The sequence below is a fragment of the Ochotona princeps genome, chromosome 5, assembly GCF_030435755.1.
Source record: "Ochotona princeps isolate mOchPri1 chromosome 5, mOchPri1.hap1, whole genome shotgun sequence".
NCBI classification, from domain to species: Eukaryota; Metazoa; Chordata; class Mammalia; order Lagomorpha; family Ochotonidae; genus Ochotona; species Ochotona princeps.
Window position 1 is genome coordinate 7,078,764 of NC_080836.1, and position 26,330 is coordinate 7,105,093.

The window sequence follows — 26,330 nt, forward strand, 5'->3', positions numbered from 1 at the left end:
TTCTACAATGTAAAGTCTACAGTGTGCTTTTTTTTGACAAGGATAATTCCATTACAATGCATACACTCCAGAATCATGTAGAAACAGGAACTATCTGATTCTTATGGCAGTTTTATTTGGTTATTTTTTAACATTTTTTTTTATTTGAGAAACAGTGAAAGTTTTCAACTGCCCATTTATTCATCAAGTGCCAGCAATAATTAGAGCTGGGCCGGAAACTGGGAACACAGTCTAGATATCCCACATGGGTGGAATATCATGCACTCTTTATAATACAGGTGCACTGTGGACCACCACACCAAAAAGCAGAGATAAAATTTATGAGAAAAAGTGTATTACACCAATGTGGAGGATTCACCATACACTCCCACCAATCAGTTCCTTTCTAGTTTGAAGGATTTACAGACCCTCCATCAGTCCATTGCCTTTGAGAATATGAAGTTGTGGTGGTTGCCATGTGCTAAACCCCATGCAAGAGTGTGGGGTGGGAATAAAGGGCTCTAGCCAGAAAATGCAATTCCGTAGTTGAAGCCAGGAGGAGAGTCTGAGGAGCTCCCGGGGAGAAAGGATGAGCTCTGGATGCCAGGACCTGGCAGAGACGGGAAGAGGTGACCTGAAGAAACAACAGAGTCTTCAAGTCAGAGAGGTTTTGTTGGCTTTTGATCCTCTGTCCACACAGTTAAAGATGACACACGGGATGAGGAATCTTCAGCCCTGATCCTGGACAATTTTCCATATTGCATCCATGCTTCCATTTTATATATCTTCAGACTTATTTTGGAAAAAGTTGTGAGTTGATTTTCTGCTCCCAGGAATCACAAGAAAATGATTTCAGGATGGAGAATTCTATTGTAACAAAAACGCTAGATGAGGTATTAATGATGAAGTGTAAGTCCGGAAGCTTAAGAATACTTCCAAGGATAGGATCTCTATTGGGAGGATTAGTGCCTAACAGAGGTGTGAGCAAAGATGCATAAATGCCAGCGGTGTCTATCATGGAAAACGACACAAAGAATATACACAGGTTTAAATTTCCTCATCAGTAGAATGGTGAGAGAATCCAATCTGCCTCCAGGAATGTGGTATTCATCGCTGTGCCTGCTACATAACTGTCATACACTGGTTGACTCTACTGAGATGAACTGATTATCCAAGTACTGGGATTTTATGAGTTAGAAGTCAGAAAGAGGCTGCTACTGACTGATTGTCAAGTAACGGCCTCACAATATTTAACTGAGTTTTCTTAGATAATTCTTTAGATCATTAGATTTTTTTTCTTAGATGTTTTTTAGTGTTATATACTGTTTGTGTATTGTAAAATGACATGGGTATCAATTTATTGCTAAATCATCTCCAAAATTATTTCATGGTAAGGACTGAAGCATCTATCAGGAGTGATTATGCGGGTTAAACCCCTTGTCTTCTTATCACTTGGAGGGGGGTGGCTAGGAACCCTGGGAAACCTGAAGAGATGAGGTTCAGAGAAGGCAAGTGGCATCAGAGGATCAGGGAGAGATGCCTCGGTTCCTGTCCTTTCCTAGAGTGTTTATCCCTGAGGCCACAAGCTCTGACACTGTCACTTAACACTGATGTTTTCTGCGTGTGTGACCTGGGAAGAGTGCTTGGTGTTTGGTTGGTCTGGACAGCACTGACACCGGACAGGAGAGCACCAGGAGCGGAAATGTCAGACAGTGTCCCCGGAGACTACTGAGTTCCCCGCCAGTGGCCAGTGATGTGAGAAGTTAAGTGGGAAAATGTGGCCAAGGGAGACGACAACTACACATGGCAGTGGAATTACCTCTGAAGGAATTCTCTCACATGGAGCTTTTCTCGCTCATTAAGAATTTGATTTACAGCGAAGTGCTCACCTTATGATCGAATGCTCGCTTTCTTCACGTGTGCGTGCGCGCACACATATACTACTTTGTAGTTAATTTGACTCAGAATTCTCAGGTTTCCTGTTCAGTCCCGTTTCATAAGAAATGCTCACCAGAATATTGATTTCCTGACCTTGAATGGGCAGTGAATGTCTATCTGGAAAGGACATGTCCATAGAAACTTGAATGATGCACTGGGACACTGAGGGTTAAAGTGGCTTGCTGTGTTCTAACCACATTGAATGTGGATCAGTAACATTGGACTCAGTGGGTGGCAGAGGAGCTGGTTGTCCCATCTTCCTTTATGTTGAAGAGGAAGTAGCGAAGCTGGGAAGAAATTTTTGCAGAAAGCGATGAGAATTGCAGAGAGTGGGGTAATGTTAATTCTATCTTATTAGACTTTTAGTAATCTAATTATGTAACAATAGCATCCTGGTTTCTGATCACACACACAGACACACAAGTGACCACTTTTGTTTTGTTGCTGCACCAGAATTTTCCATTGGGATGAGCCTGCATAATTCAAATTCAACATGAAAATGACACGAGGATTAAGAAATAGGTCCTTGTCATAAAGTGAAAATCAATCAAAATATGATCTGATCACATTTTGTATTTTATGTGGTCTATTTTTAACACCATTTTTTACCACTTCTCTTTTAAGGAAGTTTGCAGGTCCGCTATCAGCTAAGCAAGGAAGACACCCACATATTCACCATTGACGTAGAGAACTTTGCTAATGGAAGGATGCATCACTTGAAGATAAACCGAGAGGGGAGAGAGCTTACCATGCAGGTACACCACCTTCCTTATTCACACTTGTTTCAGTCTTAGCTGATCAGTCAAGGTGTTCTGATTTCTACCCAAAGCCAAAATAACAGCCGAGGCTTATAGACATAGTCATGAGTCGCACATGGGCCAACCTTGGGCAAGCCAGAGTACTGGTTACCAAGATGTGCTTCTTCATCCCAAAGTACCCTCAGAGACTGTATCTTTGTTATGAATGCAAATCCTAGGGCCTCACATTGCAACAACTTAACTGGAAGAGGTGGGAGAGCAGCAAGCACCAGGTGCATGTCCTATCGGCTATGTGGATTAGCGCAGATGGGATTGTGGTCAGAAATACACATGGGAGAGGAGGAAGTCAGAAGATGCTGTTACAAGGGCAATGGAGGAAGTGTGACCAGGTGACAGGAAGTACTGTGGATGATGTAAGTATTCTGTGGTGAACTATGCCTATGTTCTCAAGTTAGAACTCAACGATCTGAAAGTTACACAGGATGTGAAAGGCCTTCTGTGAAATCCTGATGATCTCTGCCCAAAGAACAGACTGCCCTGTGGACAGGCCACAAAAAAACTTAGGCAGAAGCCACACCGCCCATTTAGAATACAGACCCTAGGCAAACCCTTCCGACTGCCCAACAGTCACCCCATGCAATGCTCCTGTCCTCTGCTCTATGCTCCTAACTGTGCAGCGCTGTCTTCACTCTCAGGGTCCGACCCTGCTTTTCCAGGCGCATTTCTACCCCCTCTCATCAGAGCTTCATCTGCTTGCCGGCATTGTTGTCATGCCATACTCTCCATTCTCTTGCAGAACATACAGAATCCATGGTTCCAGCTAAGGCCTAGCTCCCCCTTTGGGGAACAGATGCCACACCCAAATCAAGAACATCACTGAAGTATTCTTTATTTCTCCCTTTCCATAATTTTCCTGCTTTTTGACTGTTTCCTCAAAATAAAGCATGCTATTACTACACACATAAAAACAATAGGGCTTTGACACAGCAGATAAGCCGTCAGCTGGAACACACATATCCTACTCAATGTATCTATCTGGTCCTGGACCTGCTCTCCATTCCACACCCCTGCTGATGCAATTGCAGTGAGGATGCAAATGAAAGCTCAAATAATTAGATACATACCCCCAATATGATACCCAGACTGAGTTCCTGTCTCCTAGATTTGGCCTGGCCCAGTCGTAGCTGTGTATGCATCCGAAAAGTGAACCAGTTGAAGAGGGAGTTCTCTTTCCAACTACTCCCTGCCAGGCATCTGTCTCTAAAGTAAATCAAACGCACAAATATTGAACATAAATTTCCTCTTGCCTTGACATCCCTCTATTGGTGAAGTCATGCTTCCCATACAGCAGTGGGTCAATAATTATTTGTGAATAAAATGGCTGATTCTCTTGAGGTTTATGATATCTCTGTGCTCAAAAACAGACTTCAAGTTTCAAGCTGGAGAGTACCATGGTAAGATTTTCAGATTCAATAGTTTTTAGGAGTCACTGCATGGAAAGACTCATTTGCCAGGGAGGAGGCATGAGGCAGAGATCCCAACGGTCTCAAGGAGAGTGGAGAGACAGCTGTGAAGAGGAGGTGTGGGAAGGCATCACAGCAATGGAACCAAAGCGTTGAGTAACCCTTGGGATCTGGAATCTAGGGTGTCAGATTATTCAGTGATGGATCTCAGTTATCTTAGTCAGGTTCAAGTTAAGGATTGATTGTCAACTGTAAAGTGCAAGTAGAAAGTTAAGCGAGAAGTGGAGGAGCAATCTTATGTGAAAATTTAGTTTGGAATCTAAACTGAGGGAAGCAAGAAATGCAAATCATGGGCCCGGCGGCGTGGTCTAGCGGCTAAAGTCCTCGCCTTGAAAGCCCCGGGATCCCATATGGGCGCCGGTTCTAATCCCGGCAGCTCCACTTCCCATCCAGCTCCCTGCTTGTGGCCTGGGAAAGCAGTCGAGGACGGCCCAAAGCTTTGGGACACTGCACCCGCGGGGGAGACCCGGAAGAGGTTCCAGGTTCCCAGCATCGGATCGGCGCGCATCGGCCCGTTGTGGCTCACTTGGGGAGTGAATCATCGGACGGAAGATCTTCCTCTCTGTCTCTCCTCCTCTGTGTATATCTGGCTGTAATAAAATGAATAAATCTTTAAAAAAAAAAAAAAAAGAAATGCAAATCATGACATTTCATTGATTGTCCTCTCTGAGGATGTGATAGGCAGAGGCAAGTGTTCTGACAGACATTTATATCTGTAACTCATTCTTTCTCCTGCTTGATATTTCCTATTTTGTTTCCTATGAATAGAAGATACAAATAGAACAATTGAGAGCAATGTGAGGTATTGCTTCCCCCTTCCATCTAAATGATTTACAAAGTCATTTGCCATCAACAGTAAATACCTATTAATTAAGAACACACTAACTCCAAAATACTGAAGGGAGTAGGAAAGAACTAGAGTAGAGGAAAAATCTACCTGCTTTTAAACTGGAAAGCAGTTTAATGGAACCATAGTAAAACATATTGATCTTGTGTGTGTGTGTCCAACTCCTCATGCAATCTAGATATCTTCGTTTTCTTCCTGGAATAAAAAAAATGAACATTTTTAATGAGATGGGAAAGGGGCATCTGCTCCTACCTCAGCCTCAATACTTACCCTGCACAGCACAGCTGCTAGAAATCCATGCTCACACAGACCCTGCACTTGTGCTACTGTCCCTCCTCCTCTCTGCTCTTTCTGAACTCTGGAAGCAGATCTTCAATCTAAACACTAAAACACGACATCTAGGGTATCTCCGCCAACATTTATTCCCTTCATTATTTCATTTATTTCCTTCGTTACCCCACTTGAGACTGGAAAGAATCATTGGGCATGCTTGGTTCTGAGATGTACATAATTTTTCTAGGTCAGATTGCAAAATTTAGATATACTAAAAGTTTGGAGGGTCATAGTACTTAATTAAATCAACATTTGTAATTTAAGGTAAAACAAATATTAGGCAAGAGCATAGGCACCAATAATTGTAGTAAAATAAGGGATCTCTAACTAACCGCTTCAATAATTTCTTAGATCATACCATAGGCTGACATTCCAATAAATATTTGTGGTATTTCCTTTCTCCTCATTTTTGTTTGCAAGGAATCACCTGAAGATGGAACCTGGCCATCTAAGGGATGGGCGGGGATAAAAGCAGGGGATGCTCAGCTCAACTTCCAGGTCCAAGTCTCCTGTTATCAGATTGCTCTATCTTGGGAGGAAATCCTCACACCTGTTAGTCCTCAAGTACTGTGAGCAGCAGAGAAGGAGAGGAGCTGCTGCTTATGTGGGAAGGGCAATTACAGAGAGAAACAGAAGAAGGAAGATGAGAACTCTGCTGTGGTTGAGGGAGAAACATTCTGTCCGTGATCAAACCTTCAACCATGATCATTTAGCAGGTGTTGGATTGGGATCAAGGACATCAAAACCCACATGTGTCATCATGAGTGGCATGAATCTGACTTCAAAGCCTCCCAAGAGAAGGAGAAGCACTATCACTATTTAAAACATTGATTTTATGCCCTTAAAAGAACTTGGCCAGTTTCCATGGTGCATTCTAAAGGAAACATATAGATGTGTTATGAATATGTAACCCCCGAGGAGACAATGGTTCAGTGTCTGAAATGCAAGAGAGAAAGAGAGAGATCGATAAGAGACAGTGTCTGAAATGCAATATCAGACGTGGGACAAAAAGAAAAGAGGGACTAACATGCTCAGAACATCATAACAATGTTCAAGATGCAGTACACTGGGATATTTACAACACTAGATAGTATGCAGTAGATAACTCAAATTTGTTAAATGAGTATACAGGGAACTTAGACATGAGGATAGTATGTAACTACAAATTTCTAAAATAACCGTAAAGATGCCACCAAGTAAAGCACTGAAGGGACCATGTGGCAGGTTCATTTGACTCCTCTGACTTAGCCACATTGTCAAGTGGTTGGCCTCATGATACCCAATACCTCCCTCCTCCCACCCACACAACCCTCATTTACTAATAAAATGATTATCTGATAGTATTCTAAAGTGTGTGTTTGGACAGATGTATTAGCATTTGGTTTTATGTCCATGCAGTGTTCAATGCATAGCAGACATTATTACAAGGTAGCAAGCATGTTGTCATGCCCCACATGTCATAACCGATGGCTCTTCCCTAAGATAACTCAGGGCTAGGAGGTTTCTAGAGGCAGTTTGCTCAGGGCAGAGAGTGCAGAGGAAAAGGGGAATGGAACACTAATTTCAGTCTTAGACTTTTGCTCCATGAGCATGGCAAAGTTAGGCAAACACCCCTTTTCTCATGGGAAAACCACAAATGTTCCCCATAAATTTAGTGGGAAAGGAGTTAAACAATATGTCCTCTTTTATACTTCAAAGCCATGCACTATTCTCTTCTTCATGTGGAAGTTCTGTGACTCAAATATCTTTCCCTTACCTACATAGAACCATGAGAAGGTTTTCCAGGAATAGGATCAAAAGGATACTAAAAACAGAGCCCAAGAGAAATGGGTAGGATTTGATTAGACTGAAAAGAGTGGTAGGTGCTGGAGCCAACTGTCCAGATACCTAGACAAAAAGATGGAGCTGGGATTAACAGTGAGCAAGTAGAAGTCCAGGAGATGCCTGATGGGTGATGTTGCAATGCTGGCCTGGCAAATCTCAGTGGTGACTTTTGGTTAACGTGGAGTTCTCAATGGGCCAGTTGGTGGCAACTGTACCACTAGTTTCTCCTCCACCTTATCAAACATTTTGTCAGCTCTCCTCTCCTTCCCATTAGTCCCTTAGTCCATACCTGAATGAAGGCACAGTCAGGACCAGGGAGAAGATTAGAACAACCCTGCTCCTATGGACAGAAAGAAACAGACAATCAATGTCTGTGTTCCATTTAGCATAACCCCTGCACAGCAATCTCCTGGGAAGATTTCATTGGTTTGCTTATTTTCAGCAATAGATCAATCAATCAGTCAATCAATCAATATTGGTGAGGAAATCTCTATGGGAAGCTAAATACCTGTTGATGGCTGCATAGAATTTCCCAGGACAAATACAAGCATGAACTTCCATATTTAAGAAAGAAGAAAGAAAAAAATATTTTGTCTGTATTTGTGGAAGAATTGGTGAGATAGCTCTCATCTCTCCTAATAGAAAATTCAGGACAGGGTTCTACTCTGTCTGCCCTGCATGTGTCTTTCCAGTTACTTCTGCACAAATGTTTACATGCCTTTAACCTGGGGACCCCGGCTGATGGCTCTTTGTTTCTGTATCCCGGCAGGTGAATCAGCAGCTCCAGTTCAGCTATACCATCTCCTCAGAAGCCGAGCTCAGGCCTGCCAGGTCCTTGACCCTGGGCCAAGTGACAGGTCTGCTGTTTTAGTCCACACATTTGTACTTGGGTTTATTAATATAAATAAGCAAATAGGATAATTGTCAATGGAGTTATTCAGATCTGGAGCCTCAAGCTCCATCCAACTTGTGCCACTCGTATTGTTGTTATAGGAAATACTAAGCATTGTGTGATAAGAATGGGGACTGGGATTTATATTATTTTGCAGTTTTTGAAAGAGGCATATTCATAGAATAATTAAGTAAATGCTTTATTTAATTTTAAAATATAGTTATTTATTTTTCTTAGTTTTTACTTGTATTAATGTAAGTAAAGAAATAAAACATCTGGACAATTACAATTGGTTCAAACACATAATAACTGAAGAATGAATTGTCTCATTGTTGTAGCTGACTTTTTTGACTGAAAATGTTGTGATCTTCTACTTTCTATATGATTATACCATTTTAGGTTTTCTCAGTTTGTGATGATTACAGTTTGTAGGAATATAACTGGGAAGGTGGCTATAGGGTAACTTATATTTTGGACAATTAGATGATAATGCAGATGATGTAAATACCATGATGACTGACATGAAATGATCAATGTTGTAGTAATGATAATTTTAAAAATTGTTTAGCAAACCAAATCATGATTGGATTCTGGACATAAACCTGTAAATGCCACCTCTGTCCCTGTCACTGCTAATGTCACCTCCCTGAGCCTTGGTGTCCTTACCCGTGAAGTAGGAGTATCACTTGCTCTATTTATTTGTAATGAAGATAAGGGATAATGCTTATAAAATTATAGGACCTTGTGATGTTTGAAAACAGCAGCTACTGAAAATAAGTCGGTGTAACCACACTGTTACCTCTCTGTCTTGCCAATGACACCGCTATCGATTGGTTTGCCCTTTGCCTGGGGAATTTGGGCCAGTGCTATAAATGTCAGTGCTGACAAGGTAATGAAATGAAGAGGATCCAAACTGAGATCCAAACAGAGCAATGAACTCCCTGCAGTGGCCTTCAAGGGTCTCTCCCTCATCTGATGGGAAGGAAAGCACCAGCAGAGGGGTGGACACAGAATAGAATAGAAGATGCTTTTCTATGAGAAGGAAATGAACAGAGGTTCACAGAATATTGTAAGACACTAACATTTATTAACTTACTGAAAGGACAGTGAGCTCCAACCATTGGTCAGTTTGTGCCCCAAATGCCTATTGTGGTTGAGGTGGATTGCCACCAGTGTTATGAACATAATCCATGTGTCCTGAATAGATGGTAGGAACCCAGTGATTTGAGACAACACTGATACCAGGTACAGTTATATTACAATACTCCTTCCATGAGAGGAAGCTAGAACAGTAATCAGAATTGATAAAAGATTATGAGTATTCTAGTTAGTGGTTTAAGCACTAAGCCAAATTCCAGCCTACGGAATTTTACTTTTGTAAGATGCCATTAATAATAATAATAATAATAATAATAATAGTAAATAACAATAAATATATATGGGCTCAGGACGGTAGGCTAGTGTCTAGTCCTTGCCTTACATGCACTGGGATCCCATAGGGGTGCTGGTTCTTGTCCTGGCTGCTCCAATTCCCATATAGCTCCCTGCTTGTGGACTGGGAAAGCAGTCAAGGATAACCCAAAGCCCTAGGGGCCCAGCTCCATGGGGGAGACACAGAGGAAGCTCCTGGCTCCTGAATTCAGATTGGCCTCAGCTCTAGCTGTTGCAGTCACTTTTGGAGTGAACCAGCATATGGAAGATCTTTCTGTCTATTCTTTTCTCTGAATATCTAACTTTCCAATATAAAAAAATTGATCTTTAAAAAATAATAATAGGTCATGTATTAAAGAACATTCAAATAGCATGGAACTAATTGTCATGTAGGAGAGGAAATATTTCAAACCTACTTTTCTTTGAGTGACCTATTGGGATTTGCCTTTTCGTTTTCACCATTATTACTGTTAGTGATCAGTGGCACAGCTAAGATCTTGTGTCTAATACTCTGAAGTTTCTACTTCGCGTTTCAGATAGACTCATATTGCCTGCTTTCCAGTCGAGAGAAGTAATAAGTCAATTCTGCCTAGGAAATTTCAAGTTGCAGCTCATTCTCTCTAAACCAGCCAAATTGTGTATTTCACCTGTCCACTTTATCTCTTTGTCATTTTTTCAAAATTCTTGCTTAACATATAACTTTTGCATAGAATATACTTGTTTTATAAAAGACACTATGGCACCAGCATTGTGGTATAGTGGTTTATTCCACCACCTGCAGTGTTATTATCATATATCTGAGCAGCAAGTGGAATCTTGGCTGCTCACTTCTGATAGTTTTCTACTATTGAACCTGGGAGAATAGTTGATGATGATAAACATGTTTGCATCCCTTGTTACCCACATGGATCTACTAACTCCAGAAATCCAGGAGTGTGTGTGTGTGTGTGTGTGTGTGCGTGTGATTTCTCTCTGTTGCTTTGCATTTCAAGTAAATAAAGTAAATCTTTAAAACATATATATATGTGTGATATATATATATGTGTGTGTATATGTGTGTGTATATATATATGTATATATATATATATATATTTATATGGAATTCAAAATTACTCCCCAAATTATTTGTAGATAATTGATTCAATGTATACTTCTCAATCAACTCTTATACACAAGGCGATGTAATATGCAAATGATAAACAGGCACAATATATGAGCCCTTGTTCCCAAAGCAATAAAGCCCCTATTTGAGAGGTGAGACACGATGAAGAGGAAGGGAAGAGCTGTGCTTTGGACCTTCATTTTAGAGGTGAAGCCGACACTCCTGGTCTGGTCCCTGCCCATGTTTAATGATGAGGGTCATGCATTGTAATGAATTGTTACCCTCCTGCTTGCAGTCCTGCTCACCAAGGACAGGAAGAAAGATGCAAATCCAACTGCACCGGATGGAATTCAGCTTGTAACCTGCAGTGGAGATGTTCACAGGTGTGGGTGACCTCTCTCTCCTCACCTTGCATTTTCTCATAGCCCCTGATGGTGTGCTTCTTAGCTTCATATGTAGCTATTTCTCTGGGGAACACTGCAGTCCTTAAAGCAGGAACTTGTTTGTTATCCACATTTTACCACTCCCACCTCAAAACAGTGACCTATGTGCCCTGTGTGAGCTCCATACACTTGCTCACTTTAACTCTTTTGATCAAAACTCTATAAAGGGTACCTGCTTTCAGTGGGAGGAAACACCTGTGTGAACACTCCTTATTTTAGAGTCCATATTGGATAGTGAACAATTCTAGTGCATCCAGACTAAGAGATTTTAATGAATGTGTGAAAATGGGTCATAAAATCTAGGCCAACTAGGATGGTTGGTCATACACAACCGTGCTGAATCTAAGTGCTGAGAACTGCTTAATGGACTTGGACTCAGCTACAAATATAAGATAAACAATTGAATCTCATTCTTTCCATGAACACTTCAGCTGCCAGAGTCCCTGTATGTGTACCTCGGACTGGCCCAAAGTTCATATGAACTGAGAATTCTGAGGATAAACTTGTTGGTAATTGACAAGGACTTAATGGTTCCAAAGCCAGGATGCAGAACCAAGCAGCCAGGTGTGCTGAGCAAAAAAGAGAAGAGTGTGTTGTTTATTCTAACCATGAAAAGTCAATGAAGTAGTTGAGGACCAAGAACTGTGAGCCAGCAGGCATAGAGAAAAACTCATCTTTTAAAGGGGGGGATTGGAGCCCGACGCCGTGGCCTAGTGGCTAAAGTCCTTGCCTTCAACGCGCCAGGATCCCATATGGGCCCCAATTCTAATCCCGGCAGCTCCACTTCCCATCCAGCTCCCTGCTTGTGGCCTGGAAAGCAGTCGAGAATGGCCCAAATCTTTGGGACCCTGCACCCACACGGGAGACCTGGAGGAAGTTCCTGGCTCCTGGTTTTGGATCAGCGCAGCACCGACCATTGTGGTCACTTGGGGAGTGACACAGGATCTTTCTCTCTGTCTCTCCTCTCTGTATATCTGACTTTGTAATAAAAATAAATAAATCTTTAAAAAAAAACCCGGATGTATTGGAGATGTCTAGATAAAAACCATCTGTGGGGCCTGGCGGTGTGGCCTAGCGGCTAAAGTCTTCGCCTTGAACGCACCGGGATCCCATATGGGCGCCGGTTCTAATCCCAGCAGCTCCTCTTCCCATCCAGCTCCCTGCTTGTGGCCTGGGAAAGCGGTTGAGGACGGCCCACACCTTTGGGACCCTGCACCTGCGTGTGGGAGACCTGGAAGAGGTTCCTGGTTCCTGGCATCGGATCGGCGCGCACTGGCCCGTTGCAGCTCACTTGGGAGTGAAAACATCGGATGGAAGATCTGCCTCTCTGTCTCTCCTCTCTGTATATCCGGCTTTCCAATATTAATAATAATAAAAAAAATCTTTAAAAAAAAAAAACCATCTGTGAACAGATGCCATCCCCACTGATCGTAAGTGAAAGCCCTTCTTTGGGAAGGTCAGCATCTCAGTTTTAGTTGATGCACATCAGCAATGTCTGTCCAATGCAGAGGATGATGGAAACATGAGCGTATCAAGTCTATATCCCATCAGCAGCTCCCGATCTGATGATAGGAAGAACATATGGGTCACCCAAGCCAACGAGTCTTCACATGCTCTCAGAACTGGGGACATGGTCATGTATATCAGCAGAGAGATCCTCCAATGGCATGGATTAAGTTTTTGTACACAGGCACCAGGAAAACTCCTAGGGATTAACATAAGCTTTGACAGTCAAAATAAGTTTCTCAACACTATGAGCAGACTGTTTGGCTCCATGTATTTGTGCATTTATTCTAGTGGGGGAAATTGTGTGCGTATACATATGAGGTTAGGTGGGCATGTCAAATGTTTATGGTGCACGCTACAAGAACATGTATGTTTATAGAGATTTCAGTAAAACAACTCTGGAAGTGTGGATTTATGCATGTTTGCATATGGGTACAAGGACATGGGCATCTGGGCTTGTGCATAGTTGTGAGTTTACATATGTGCAATGTGTTCTTCCTGTGTTTTACTTACCTCCACATAGAATCTGATTTTTCTAACTCCTTAAAATAATCACATATACATATTTAATCTACATGAGGAAGAGTCAGAGGCAGACAGGTAGACTTCAATCTTCCATCTGGAGCTTGACTCCCCAAGTGCCTGTGACAACCAGGCATGGGTCATGTGGAAAATAGCAGAGTTGAACTCAATCTACTTTACCCACATGGATGGTGCCTGCTATTCATGGCTCAATATTTGAACCAACACCCACTACCTCTTTTTTTTAAGATTTATTTATTTTTATTGCAAAGTCAGATATACACAGAGAAGGAGAGACAGAGAGGAAGATCTTCCATCCGATGATTCACTCCCCAAGTGAGCCACAATGGCCGGTGCTGCGCTGATCCAAAACCAGGAGTCAGGAACTTTCTCCTGGTCTCCAAAGCGGGTGCAGAGTCCCAAAACTTTGGGCCATCCTCATTTGCTTTTCCAGGATGCCAGCAGGGAGCTGGATGGGAAGTGAAGCTGGCAGTATTAGAACTGGCGCCCACATGGGATCCCAGAGCATTCAAGGCGAGGACTTTAGCTGCCGAGCCCCACCCGCTATCACTTCAGATGAGCTTCTTGTTCAGAAGCTACTTCGAAGCAAAAGAGCCAAGCTTCACATCTGGCCTGTGGATCTGCAGTGTGGACTGCTCATGTTGCTCTTTAACAATGTGAACAAACACCTGTGCCTGCATTGTCTCTCTTGTGTCACGTTTTCCTTCATTGCTGCAAGAGGCATTCCTTGTAATCCTGGGAATCGAGGCCATCTGCTTATGTTTCACGGTGAGTGACCAAATGGCCTGATTTCCCTGAAGAACAGAATGACAGATCATGTTATTGTTTTCACTGAAGTGAAATTCAATCTCATAACATTAATCACTCTAGTGGCCCTGGGCAACTAAACTATGTGGGTCTGTTACTTTTCTGATCCTCAAAAATATTTCATCATGAGCAAAATTAATCCTGTGCCCACTAAGAAGTTACTTCCTGTTCTGACATCTCAGGCCCCTGGTTACCACGCTTTGTGTCTCTATTGGCTGATCCATTCTGAATATTTCACAAAAGTAGAAACACACAATTGAGAACATCTTGTGTTGGACATCTTGGTTAAGATTCATTGAGATCCATAACTTTGTAGCTTCTATCTATACTTATCATGAATGATAATATTATGTTGTATTGTGTGGTATAGATATACTAGGCTTTCTCATTCCCCTATTTGTTAATCAATATGTATATGGTGGTGAATGGTGGTCTTTATAAGTCATCACCATTGAAGAGTTGACTATGTGGAGTCATTCCAGAAACACTGCATTGTAACTTGGATTCCCTGTTCTCCTACCTTCCTGATTTCAGAACAAGTAGTTTTAATGATGTCTGTATCTGTAGTCATTTATTTGGAACAGCTTGTGTGACCCTGAGCAGTCACACACATTGCCACACTTCATCTTTCTGAACTTCAATATCATATACTCAAACACTGGCTGGGTGACTTTGCAAGGTTTGTCTTTAACTCACTGAGCAATCTACCTGGCAGCCAATGGCAGGTCAGAGGGAGGAAGGGCTCCAAGTTCTCGAAGCTGTGTGAGTCAGCAGCTAAGATCCGTGGCAGCAAGCCCATCCTCTCCGAAATATCAGAGACTGCCAGGAAACCTGAGAAGTTTACTTTGTTTTGTAACATTTTGTGATCATGTGATAGATTGGAATTTTATAAACACTAACTTCAGAGACTCTAGTGAAAAATTTACCCCAAAGCCTTGTTTCATGTGTGTGTGTGTTTTAATGAAATAAAGCAGGAAATGGGAAAATTGAAAACAAATTTTGCTGATTCATGTTGATTAATTTTTGATTTTCAATAAACATAGTTTTCCATTATCTCATGCGAAGGAAACTGAGCTTGATGCTATTTCCACCTAAAATGTTGGCAAATGTTTTATGATCACATACACTCTTGGATATATTCGTTTTCAGCTTGTTGGATACAAAACTTCCGCCCCTCCCCTGCCTAGCTGCACAGGGTGATTCCTGACTCCTTGGATGGATTCTTACTCATGTGCCTATGTGTATACTAACCATACTCCCAGGCATCACTCTTAAGGCTTCAGTTTTCCAATCTGTACTCTGCATACATGGTCAGGCACGTATCGGTCAGTCACAGCCTGACCCATGTCCTGCTATTTCTGATATCAGGGACAGTGGTAAAAGTTCAAATGTTTAGGTTCCTGTCATCCACATGAAAGAGGTGGATTGGCTGCCTGCTCTTAGTTTTGGCCTGACCCCATCAGGCTGGTGTGCACGTATGAGGAATAAATCAGTGGGTTAAACTTTTTCTCTCTCTATCTCTCTCTCTCTCTATCTCTATCTCTGGCTCTCTTTCTTGCTTTCAGTCTCTTTGTGTGTGTGTATATGTGTGTATGTGTGCCTCACAAATGGTAAAAATTACAAGTAAAACTGATAGTACAGTAAAAATTATACTGTACTATCAGCCTGTCAACATCACAACTGCTCTAAAAGGCAGAAAAACAACTGTAAATAGATGTGATTGTGGCAGAAGGTGCAGGGAAATGCAATATTGCTTATACCTAAAACAGAGCTAAGGGACCCTAGGCTAAGGAAATTGTGTGGCCACTAGGAGTTAGAAAACAGAAACACACATTGTATCCTCCAGAGCCTCTAGAATATCTCCAGCCTTGCTGGCAGCTTGCACTGACTTCAGCTTCCAACCTACAGAGCTGAAAGATCACGTTTATGTCCTGAACTGTGAGCATGGTAACGTATTATTTTAGTCATGTCAAATTAGCATACATGGTTCTTAAACTTTTTCCTGTAATAACAGAGGGATAATTGATAAAATGAAAGAGACTGTTTGATGGGGAAGGGTAAAATGGTGGCAAGAATTCGAAATCTCGTTATTAAAGAATATACAATTCAAATCTTTCCCCTACATTTTCATCTCACTTTTTTCCTTCAAGTTGCCAACACAACGCATGCTTAGAGAACAATAGAGGGGCCCTTTCATCATTTATGATTGAAAATAAAATAGTTCACCTATTACAAAATAATATTTTGAACCATCTAGATCTATTAAAATGATTAACTGTAAGAAAAATGGATTAATCTTTGCCATTTTATATAATTGCATTGCATCATTTTTCTCATAAGACACTTTTTAAGAGAAAGAAAAAACTTGCTATGTAATATTCCTACGAATCCTCAAGAAAATGACACACTTGATGTTGGTGCAAATCATAAATAATTACAGTCCCATAAAGATTCAAACATTCTTTGACAAATTTAATCCTGGCATAGAAAATCCATTCTCACCAATCAGTACTACGGACAATGCCAAACAGGCAGAGACCCTGAGTAGAAAGGTAGTGGTTACAGGTGGCTTACACGTAGAATCCATGGATGTCTTGAACACCCTTTTGGCTTCTGATTCCTCTTTCTATGTCCCTTCTTAGTTCATCCTCTCACACTATGTTTGAGTGAAATGTAATGAGAGTTGAAGTAAACTTACAGTTATCTCTAGCATCCATAAATAAATGGTGATGGGAATCATGATGCAAATTCTATGAAACTCCTAGAGTACAGACTGACTTATAGCGTATGTTACAATTCATTAGCTGCATGAACGGAAATTTAGACATTTAAAACAATTTTATAATACAGACTGGTTTATAGCCTATGTTACAATTCATTAGCCGCACGAACGGAAATTTAGAAAGTTAAAATAATTTTATATCAAAGCAAAGATGGCCGTCAAAGCTTTTCATAATAAAATGAGGTTGATATATTGGTGCCTTTCATGAGAATGATGTTGGGGATAGTAAATGAATGGAGGGGCAAGTTTTCATTAGTTAAAGAGCAATGAGGTCATTTTTGTAATTTCAGACATTTTTCAAGCAGGATATTCACCACATTTTGTAAGGAGGGCCCTGATTGTTTTTGTGTTCCAGAGAACCTTGGCTTGGATTCTGAAGTGGCTAGGGCGAACACCTTGGGGTTCCTTGGATGCCTGTCTTCAGTCCAGTACAACCACATAGCACCATTGAAGGCAGCCCTGCGTCACACCACTGCAGCTCCTGTGACCGTCCAAGGCACCTTGGCAGAAGCCAGCTGTGGCTCCATGGTAAATTCCAACGTCAATGCAGTGACCACTGAGCATTCTTCATCAGGTACTTTCCAGGAAATGCCCCAGGGGAATCCCTTATGAACATTATATTTGGCATCTTTAGGAAGTTTCTAGTGTGAAGAGCTGGCTAATACTACTAAATCCTTTGTTTATTCCTGATTTAAAATCATGAATGCTTTCTTAAAAAGAAAAAAATAGACTCTCACAACTTCACGATTTATGTGATTTAGTAATCACGATTCTGTGCGTCATCAAACACACCTAGGTTTTATTTCTTCATGCATGATGAGGTGTTAGTTATACAGACAATTATATTTTAGAAGAGAGTTTTCCAAAAAAAAGTGTCACCTTGGTACACCTGAGCATGCATGAAATTGGTAAGGAGGCAGAAGGAAAGGAAGAAAAGTGTGTCCCAGTGACTTGGCTATGGTTTCTTTGGGAAGTATTGAGTGAGACAGAGGAGGAGAACCTGAACAAGTTTAGATTGAATCATTTAAATTGTTTGAGCAAAGGGTCTGTGTATGAGGACACCCTTCAGTTGTCACTACTTGGCTCTGAATTATTTGGCAGCATAGAAAATGTTAGTTTGGTGGGTTGAATTTGAAGACTTTTTGAATATATCCTTTGGGTTGCAACAGAGGTTTAGCATACTCTGCCATCATACCAGCCCCATCAATACATAGAATACATATTATGTTCAACTTTTACCAAAAATACTGATGTGTAACATGGAGTTTTGCAGGTAGTGATTGTGAAGATAGTCTAAGATTTTTGACAAGCTCTCAAGTTACTGTGATAGTATCCTGCCCTCCCCTTACTGCTCCCAACACACATTAAGGACAATGGAGTTAGATGTAAGAAAAGTGTTGTTCTGGATGAATTTGTCATAAATGCTATTTAAACAGTCATTCTTGTTAACAATAAGAGTCTTCTTTCCGGGTCTTCTATGCCGGGTTCAGGATCCCAGGGCTTTGGGCCATCCTCGACTGCTTTCACAGGCCACAAGCAGGGAGCTGGATGGGAAGTGGAGCTGCCGGGATTAGAACCGGTGGCCATATGGGATCCTGGTGTGTTCAAGGCAAGGACCTTAACCATTATATTCTGCATCAAACTAAGAAGCTTTTATACAGCAAGGGAAGCAATCAACAAAGTAAAAAAGCAACCCACAGAATGGGAGATCTTTGCACACTACATAGGTGATAGGGGGTTAATCTCCAGAATATACAAAGATCTCCAGAACAACCAAAACACCAAAACAAACAAACCACTCAAGAAATGGGCACGGGAAATGGGCAGACATTTCACAAAGGAACAAACCCAAATGGAAAACGAACATATGAAAAAATGCTCAAGTTCTCCGGCAATAAGGGAAATCCAAATTAAAACATCAATGAGGTACCACCTAACTCCAGTAAGAATGGCTCACAATCAAAAAAACACCAAGAAAACTTGCTGGTGCGGATGTGGGGAAAATGGAACCATATTCCACTGCTGGTGGGACTGCAGGTTGATACAGCCTTTATGGAAATCAGTGTGGAGAACACTCAAACAACTCAAAATCTGCATATCATATGATCCAGCAATAGCACTCCTAGGAATATATCCAAAACACCTGTTACACAATAAACCAACATGCACCCCTATGTTTATAGCAGCACAATCAATCATTGCAAAAACTTGGAAGCAACCGTGATGCCCATCAACAGAAGACTGGATAAGAAAGCTATGGTTCATCTCCTCTATGGAATACTACTCAGCTATTAAAAAAAAAAAAACCCGAAATGCATTTTTTTGTGGCCAAATGGGCCCAACTGGAAACCATCATGCTAAGGGAAATGATCCAAGCCCAAAAGGCTAGATACCACATGTTTACCTTAATTTAAGATGAAAGGATGTCAATCCGGAAAATAGTACCTGTAAATTTTAACATTATTTCAAACAGCCTGTATCTCATGCAATAAGATATTGTGATGTAACCAATGAACCAACAATCAATGTGAGTCAGACTGTTTGTGATCTACATCAAAGAATTGTAAAACCTAATATATTTTAAAGACCCTATGCTACTCTGTAATGGGGTGGGAGAGCGGAGAAATCTTCCATCTCCTTAGAATGTGTGAGGAAGACATGAAGTATAACCAATCAAGAACGTAACAGGTAAGTTATAGACAACTGAAGTATAACCAATCAAGAACGTAACAGGTATGTTATAGACAACAGACTCGAATCAGCATTATACATTAGCAAAACTATAAAGACACAGTGGGAATCAAGAGTGATCCTGACAACCTCTTAACAGGAGGTCATATGCACAGAGCAGGGGGGACCCCAGAGTGGAGCAGGTGGACAGGAGGAGGCTTGTATCCCAACCCTGAAGATTCCCGGATCCTCACCAAGGACTATCAGTAAGGGCACCAAGGACTACATCCAACTGCCAAGGAGACCACGGGGAATCGAAGTGCCTTCAGAGACCGAGAACTCTGAGGTCACCCACCCCTGTTGGTATCTACCACATGGGATGGAAGAAGCCCAAACTCTGCCATGCAGGAACCAGCGTCATCGGAATGACAACCAGGAGCCCTGAGCAGTCCACAGAAACAGAAGAACAGTAAACTTCCTTTGGGACTCAGGAGAGGAGCTTTCTCTGGTCCTTGCTTAGTTCGAACTTTGGATCCCCACCCTCTCCTGCAATGACCAACATGGTCGGTCTGGAGCCCCCTCCCCCTAAAAACAACAACAAATAAATTAGAATAGATAGCCAGAGAACAACAAAGAAAGCTTAGAACCAGACAGGAAACGGTCAGTCTGCACTTTCATATACCTTACTAGGTAGGACACAAAGATTAGTTACTCCTCACTAACGTATTGAAGATTTCTCTGCACACATCTCCTAAAACTGCTCTGCCCCTCAACTGTTGACATATGCCTTGTTAGAGTTATAAGCCAACATGGACTATCCCAAAATCCACCAAGTTCAGTAAAAATTAAGCTTCAACACTCTAAACTGCTAAATACTAAAATGACAATAGATACAATACAGCTGAATAGTACCCTATAGACATTTTAAGGTGTGTAGAAGCCGATTGTATATAAACTAAAATTGAAATGTCAATGAAGTAGTCACAGGATGTGGTTAAGAACTTGCATTTTTTTAACATATTGGTCACTCAATACCATGTCAATTAACTCCATAAGGTTGTAAATTGTTGTTGATGTTATGTTGGGGCTTTTAATTTGTAGGGATGATATTGTACCAGCTGTGCTTTCAGACCAAAGATGATCTCCCCAAGACTGTTGAATTTATCTGAACAATAAGATGCTGGACCCTCCCCCCCAGAAAAACTAGGGGACTGAATATCGAAATGTGGCCATCAAGTTATCAAAGACAATTTGGGATTATGTGGAAAGAGAGGAGACTCTACTGAGATGACCGTAGCACCCCATTTTGGATTAGTAGTTCCTCCTCTAGATGACGTATAAGCATGGTGCTTTTACATGTTTGCAATTATGCTGTTGATGCCTCCATCATATCAGATGCAAGGCACCTAATAAATCATCATTAAAATATTCTAAGAATGGAACGATCTGAACCAAATCAAAGGTACCTTGGTTTGTAATCTTAAAAGTAGTTTGTAGAAGGCCCAGTGTGGTGGCCTAGTGGCTGAAGTCCTTGCCTTGAACATGCCAGGATCCCATATGGGTGCCAGTTCTAATCCCAGCAGCTCTACTCACCAACCAGCTCCCTGTGTGTGGCCCAAAGCTTTGGGACCCTGCACCTACATGGGATTCATGGAGGTAGTTCCTGGCTCCTGGCTTTAGATTGGCGCAGCACCGGCCATTATATAGACCAAATTTTTCCGTTATAAGTGAGCCATGGTGTCATAATCCTGAATTCCTGCCTGTGGCCAGCTTCTGTAAAAATGCTGTCCTCTCCTGCTGACCACATCAACCTCTCTCAGCTCTAACTTCACAGTTCAAGTGAAAGACTCCCTGAATGCACTGCCAACAGTGACAGAAGCCAGCACTTCATTCACTTGACCCCACAATAAATATTTGCCAAGCATCTGTCAAGTATCTGAACATGTTCCAGTGGCAAGCATCATGATTCAAGAAAGATGCTTGCCCCCTAGATTCTGCTGTTCCCTGGTGAGACCCGGTTGGTTATGCTGGTGTGTGTGTGTGTGTGTGTGTGTGTGTTTGTGTGTGTGTGTGTATCTGATAATAGGTTTGTAATTTAGAGTAGGAAGGAAGACTTAGGGAAGGCCTTGAATTCTGATGCCTGCATCTTCCATCAGGGTGCCATGGTATGAGCTCCAACTCAGGTTCCAATCCCAGCAGCCTGATAATCACATATCCTGGGAGGCAATTCTTGGCTTTTGACATCACCCTGCTCAGGCATGGCCTGCTATGAGCCATCATAATGATGCTTCTACCTCGGTTTTAAATAAAATGAAAAGAAATAACATATCTTTTTTTAGAAAAAGCAAGATTTATCATGCATTTGCATTGTACCAGATGCTATTATGGAAAACATGTGTCACCTTTTAATTGTTACAACAATTTATGAACCAGAGATGTGAGTTTTCCCATGTTTACACAATGAGAAAACTTAACGACATTGCCCATTGCCATGTAAGTAATTTTAGCCAAGAAAAGAGATTGAGTTCTGCTGCTACTGGTTTTCTCTAATTATATTATCTCCCTGGAGCTGCTGAAAAAGAATATAATGACCTGAATATTGCACTCAAAGTCTTCGTTTTAGTGTTAACTGTGCCAAGAAAGAGCGGCAGGGCAAGCTTCTTTTGTGTAAGAAGAAAAACTGAGGCTATCATATCCTAAAGAGTAAATGCTACAATTATAATATGATGGCTGCACATTAGATGTGTAATACATACCAGGTCCATGTAATGTTGTGTCTATTACATACACACCTATGCATAAGTAACATTATCCGCTTTCTCAACAAGTTCAAATAATTGCAATTCATTTTTTATTATTTGATTTTCCCAAAATAGACCTAAGGGCAGTTATTGTGGAACAGTTGATTAAGCCACCATTTGACGTACCTACATCCCTTAAAAAAAAACAAAAACATGGTTATCCCAGGATCCTGGATGTTCCAAGGATATCACTAAAGTGATTTTGATAGTTCTGAGATGCTGTTGATTTCATTGCTGCAAGGTTGAGGAAATCCTTCCAAGGTCCACTGGCTGACATAGTCCACCTTAGAGTCTTTTTAATCTTACTTAGTTGATTAAGATACAAAGGGTCAAGGGCTACAAGAAAGTGGGTAATACCATTGTTTCCACAATAATATCATCATTTTTCCCCTCTACCTGGAGTCAGGGGAGAAACAAAGGGAAAAGCCCCACCCAGCCTTAGAGTCTTGATTTGCCCAAATGCTTGCCTGGGAGAGCTGTCCAATTTGTTCTGCCCTCTATGGTAGTAGACAGCCTTTGCAGGCCTCAACCAACTCAGTCATGTTCCCCACGGGAATCTGAATGCTGTTCACTACTCAGGCCTCAGCATCCATGGAGACCCAGTTCTGACACGTGCACACCATAGGCAGATCACATATCCTGTGATTTTCACTGTGTTTGCTGCAGTTCTGAGTTCAATAATCCAGTTGGGGGAGTCCCCAAAGAAACTTCACCAGAGGTGACCACAACCTGGCTCCTGTGAGTGCCAGTCAGTGTGGGGTTCAACTCAGTCCATCACACACATCACTTACACTCACTGATGGGAGCACTGCAATTGTCTGACTCAACTTATCTCATCAACTGCATAGAAGCTACCAGGCTTTGTGTCAGATCTAACAGTGCACTATGCTTTTTTCTGCTGTCTGTGTTTTGTTTCCCCCCAAGGTGTCAACACAACAACTTGAAAGCATCTGATATGATCCACTTGTGTCCCCTCTTGTCCCTCAGTACCTTGGCTGAAAAGTGAAGTGTATCTTTCTCTTTTTAGATCCCTTTGGGAAGGTGGATGAGCGGGAACCACTCACCAATGCAATTCAAAATGATTCTGCAGTCATTGGAGGTAAATCATTCAGTGTCATCAAAAGCACAAAGCTTCAAAGATGGCATTCTTGGTCCATTAAGTATGATTATGTAATTATTATTTAAACTGCCCTCCAACTTAGTGTGAAAAGGCTTTCCATTGGTGAAGGCTGGAGGCCCTGCAGCAGGTCTTCCTGCTGTGTTTGTTAGTTTGCTTTACTTTCGCCCCACTTACCTCCCTCTGCAGACACTGCTGAGGAAGGCCAGGACACTGCCCTTCTCATTTCCACCTCTCTCCCCTCACCCTCCCTCTCCAGGGGTCATAGCACTGGTGAGGAAGACAGGGACGCTGCCCTTCTCATGTCTACCTCTCTCCCCTTACTCTCCCTCTGCAGCGATGATAGCACTGGTCATGAAGGCAGGGACACTGCCTTTCTCATGTCCACCTCTCCCCTCACCGTCTCTCTCCAGGAGTCATAGCACTGGTGATATTCATCATCATCTGCAGCATCGGCACCATGAGCCACTTCCTGTACCAGCACAAGCGGTCCCGTCGCACAAGCCAGATGAAAAAAGAATACTCTGAAAATGTGGACAGCTCCTTCCGAAACGAGGTGGACTTGCAGATCCCAGCAAAGGAGTGTAAACGAGAGTATTTCTTCTGAAAATCTGCAGGCTCGTCGGATACTCATTTTGTAGTTTCTTTTAATCTTTTTTTCTCCTCCTCCCACCATCTGCTCTGGATGTTCAACTGAGTCATCTTCTGAATTGCTTGCGGTCTGATTTTTGGAACTTCCTTGTATCCTCAACCCAGTTTAGGAGAACAGAAAGCTGCAGTTATCACCTTCCACTCTGGCAACCGTCATGGTGAACATGACTTCTCAGCAGACTGATGTTACTGCTCAAGACAAGGAAGAGGCACATGTGTGCACACATGCATATTCGGGTTCATTTTACTCAGTTGGGCAGTCATTTTGCTGGACAGGCTTGCTTTGAATTTGTGGTCCATGGCTTGGGCTCATCTCTGACATCCTTCTCTCTTCCAAATCCAATTATAGTAGAAAACCCAACTCATTGGATAAGTGTAGAAAGGTGTACTTGTACTCGTTTAAACATCCTTAAGAGGCAGCACCTTGCCTTAACTCATCACCATATCCTCAATGACTCTTGTCCCCTGGATATTTTCAAATGTTGGCTTTTTGCTAGTGATGAGCAATTGCTGGCTCATTGCTGAACTCCATCACCTGGGGCTGTGACAGTAGAGCATTCAGTACATAAGCCTTGGGGAAGTCCAGAAATAGTAGCTTGGCTGTAGCAGATAAAAGGAAAGCTGCTTGGATGTAGATGCTTCCTAACTTTAAACCACTTCCTCCACTCTTGTAAGAAATGTTAGCTAGGCCATTTCCGAATGATTGTATTGAGGTAAATATGTGTATATGTTTAAATAAGAGTCTAAAATAGTAGCTGGCTCGACGAAAACACTAAAATATCCTAAAAGTTTTAAAACAAAAGTTAAAAAAAAAAAGAAAAAGAAATATAAAAGAAGTACCAGAGACCTTCCCATTTACCACACATCAAATATTTGGTGCACAAATTGAATGCAGGCTTACAGGTGCCACAATTAGAACAAGGCAGTGAGTCCAATCAATTTGTTCAGCTGTTTTTATGAGCAATGATGTTTGTATTGAAATATATGACATTTTGGCCATCACTAGCTGTGCCAAACTTGATTTTTCAAGGAGCCTCTTAGCCCCATAATGCACTATGTTTGCACATATTCTTCAAGCCATAAGGCTAAGGATGCTCTATTCACACACAGCCCCTTTGTGGCTTCCAGTCCTAAGTGAGGATCCGGAAGGTATCAGGCTGTTGGTCCCTTGTGATGACAGAGCAGCACAATGATCCGTTTAAGAAGAATCTGTACATTCATGAGGGGAAGGTGAGAGTCCAAGCAATTTTGCTGCAATAAAATGCCTCTTTTATGACCACAGCCCTTCCCTTCCCCTTCCTTAGGGAAAAGGGAAGACAATATGCAGAAAATGCCAATACAGTGATGTGCAGGTGTGGAAAACCAGTATGGCCCACACATGGCAATCATTGATGTTTAGCAGATGTTATTTCTTATTCCTGCTTTCTGTGGTAGAGCTCACAGAATAGAGATTTCATCAGGAAGCCCAACATTTTTCAACTCTGCATAGACATTCTCTCCTTAAAACTTTTGCATATTCTTGCTTTATCATGCTATTATTTTTTTCTGTCCTTTTAAGTGATATCTTAGTAACTGTTTTTTCAAAATTATTCTAACCAGGATGTCTTTCCACTTGTTAGCTTTAATGAGATGAGTGATTTCTCAGCAAGATAGAAGATAATGAAATGCTGTTTCCCATTGTCCTTTCTTCCCCTTTCTCCAATTTTTATTTCTACATCTTGCACTTCTACTGAACATCTGTATAAACTGAGGTTGGGAATGCCTACTTGTTTCATTGTTCCCTGAAACTGAAACTGAGAGGAGTTAGACTGGGTAGTAGGCAGTTAGGGTATTATGGGTTCCCAAGTCATTTTTTTTCCTCAAATATAAAATCCCCCACCATGTCTTGGATTCTCCGGAGCAGGTCTCTTCCAAGGGACAAGGGTGTTATTAGCATATCAATTCCCCACCTGAAGCACCAGCCATTATCTCCAGCCATTGTGTGGGAGGGCCTGGGGCCCCCAGGCCAATCTCCTTATCATTGAAAGGAGGGCAGGAAGAGGCAATACACATGCCTAAGGCCTGGAATATCCTATGTCTAGCACCTCTCTGGTCTCTTGGGAAATTCCTCTGTCCTTGGAAAACCCTCTCTTTAAAATAAACCTTTAAAAGGTGCATTCACCACCATTAATACGGGTCTTCTCTTTTAGCCTTTCCTCCTGCCACTATGGCAGGGGTCTAGGGTCTCTCTTTTAGCTTCTCCTCCTGTCACTGTGGCAGGGGACTATGGTCTTCTCTTTTAGCTTTTCCTCCTGCCACTATGGCAGGGGACTAGGGTCTCTCTTTTATCTTTTCCTCCTGCCACTATGGCAGGGGACTAGGGTCTCTCTTTTATCTTTTCCTC

The 26,330-nt window shown here is 41.8% G+C and overlaps 1 protein-coding gene across 1 annotated transcript in view; it reads left to right on the plus strand.

Moving 5' to 3' along the window:
• The window catches only part of LOC131480344 (contactin-associated protein-like 5), a 478,118-nt gene extending 454,192 nt beyond the window's left edge, over nucleotides 1-23,926 (plus strand). Inside the window, exons 20-24 of the mRNA XM_058664336.1 lie at nucleotides 2,542-2,672; nucleotides 7,972-8,059; nucleotides 17,064-17,282; nucleotides 23,207-23,278; nucleotides 23,710-23,926. Of these exons, the coding sequence (XP_058520319.1) occupies nucleotides 2,542-2,672; nucleotides 7,972-8,059; nucleotides 17,064-17,282; nucleotides 23,207-23,278; nucleotides 23,710-23,903 (704 nt within the window). The 3' untranslated portion in view covers nucleotides 23,904-23,926. The remainder of the gene's footprint in view (nucleotides 1-2,541; nucleotides 2,673-7,971; nucleotides 8,060-17,063; nucleotides 17,283-23,206; nucleotides 23,279-23,709) is intronic.
• The last annotated feature ends 2,404 nt before the right edge of the window (nucleotides 23,927-26,330 follow it).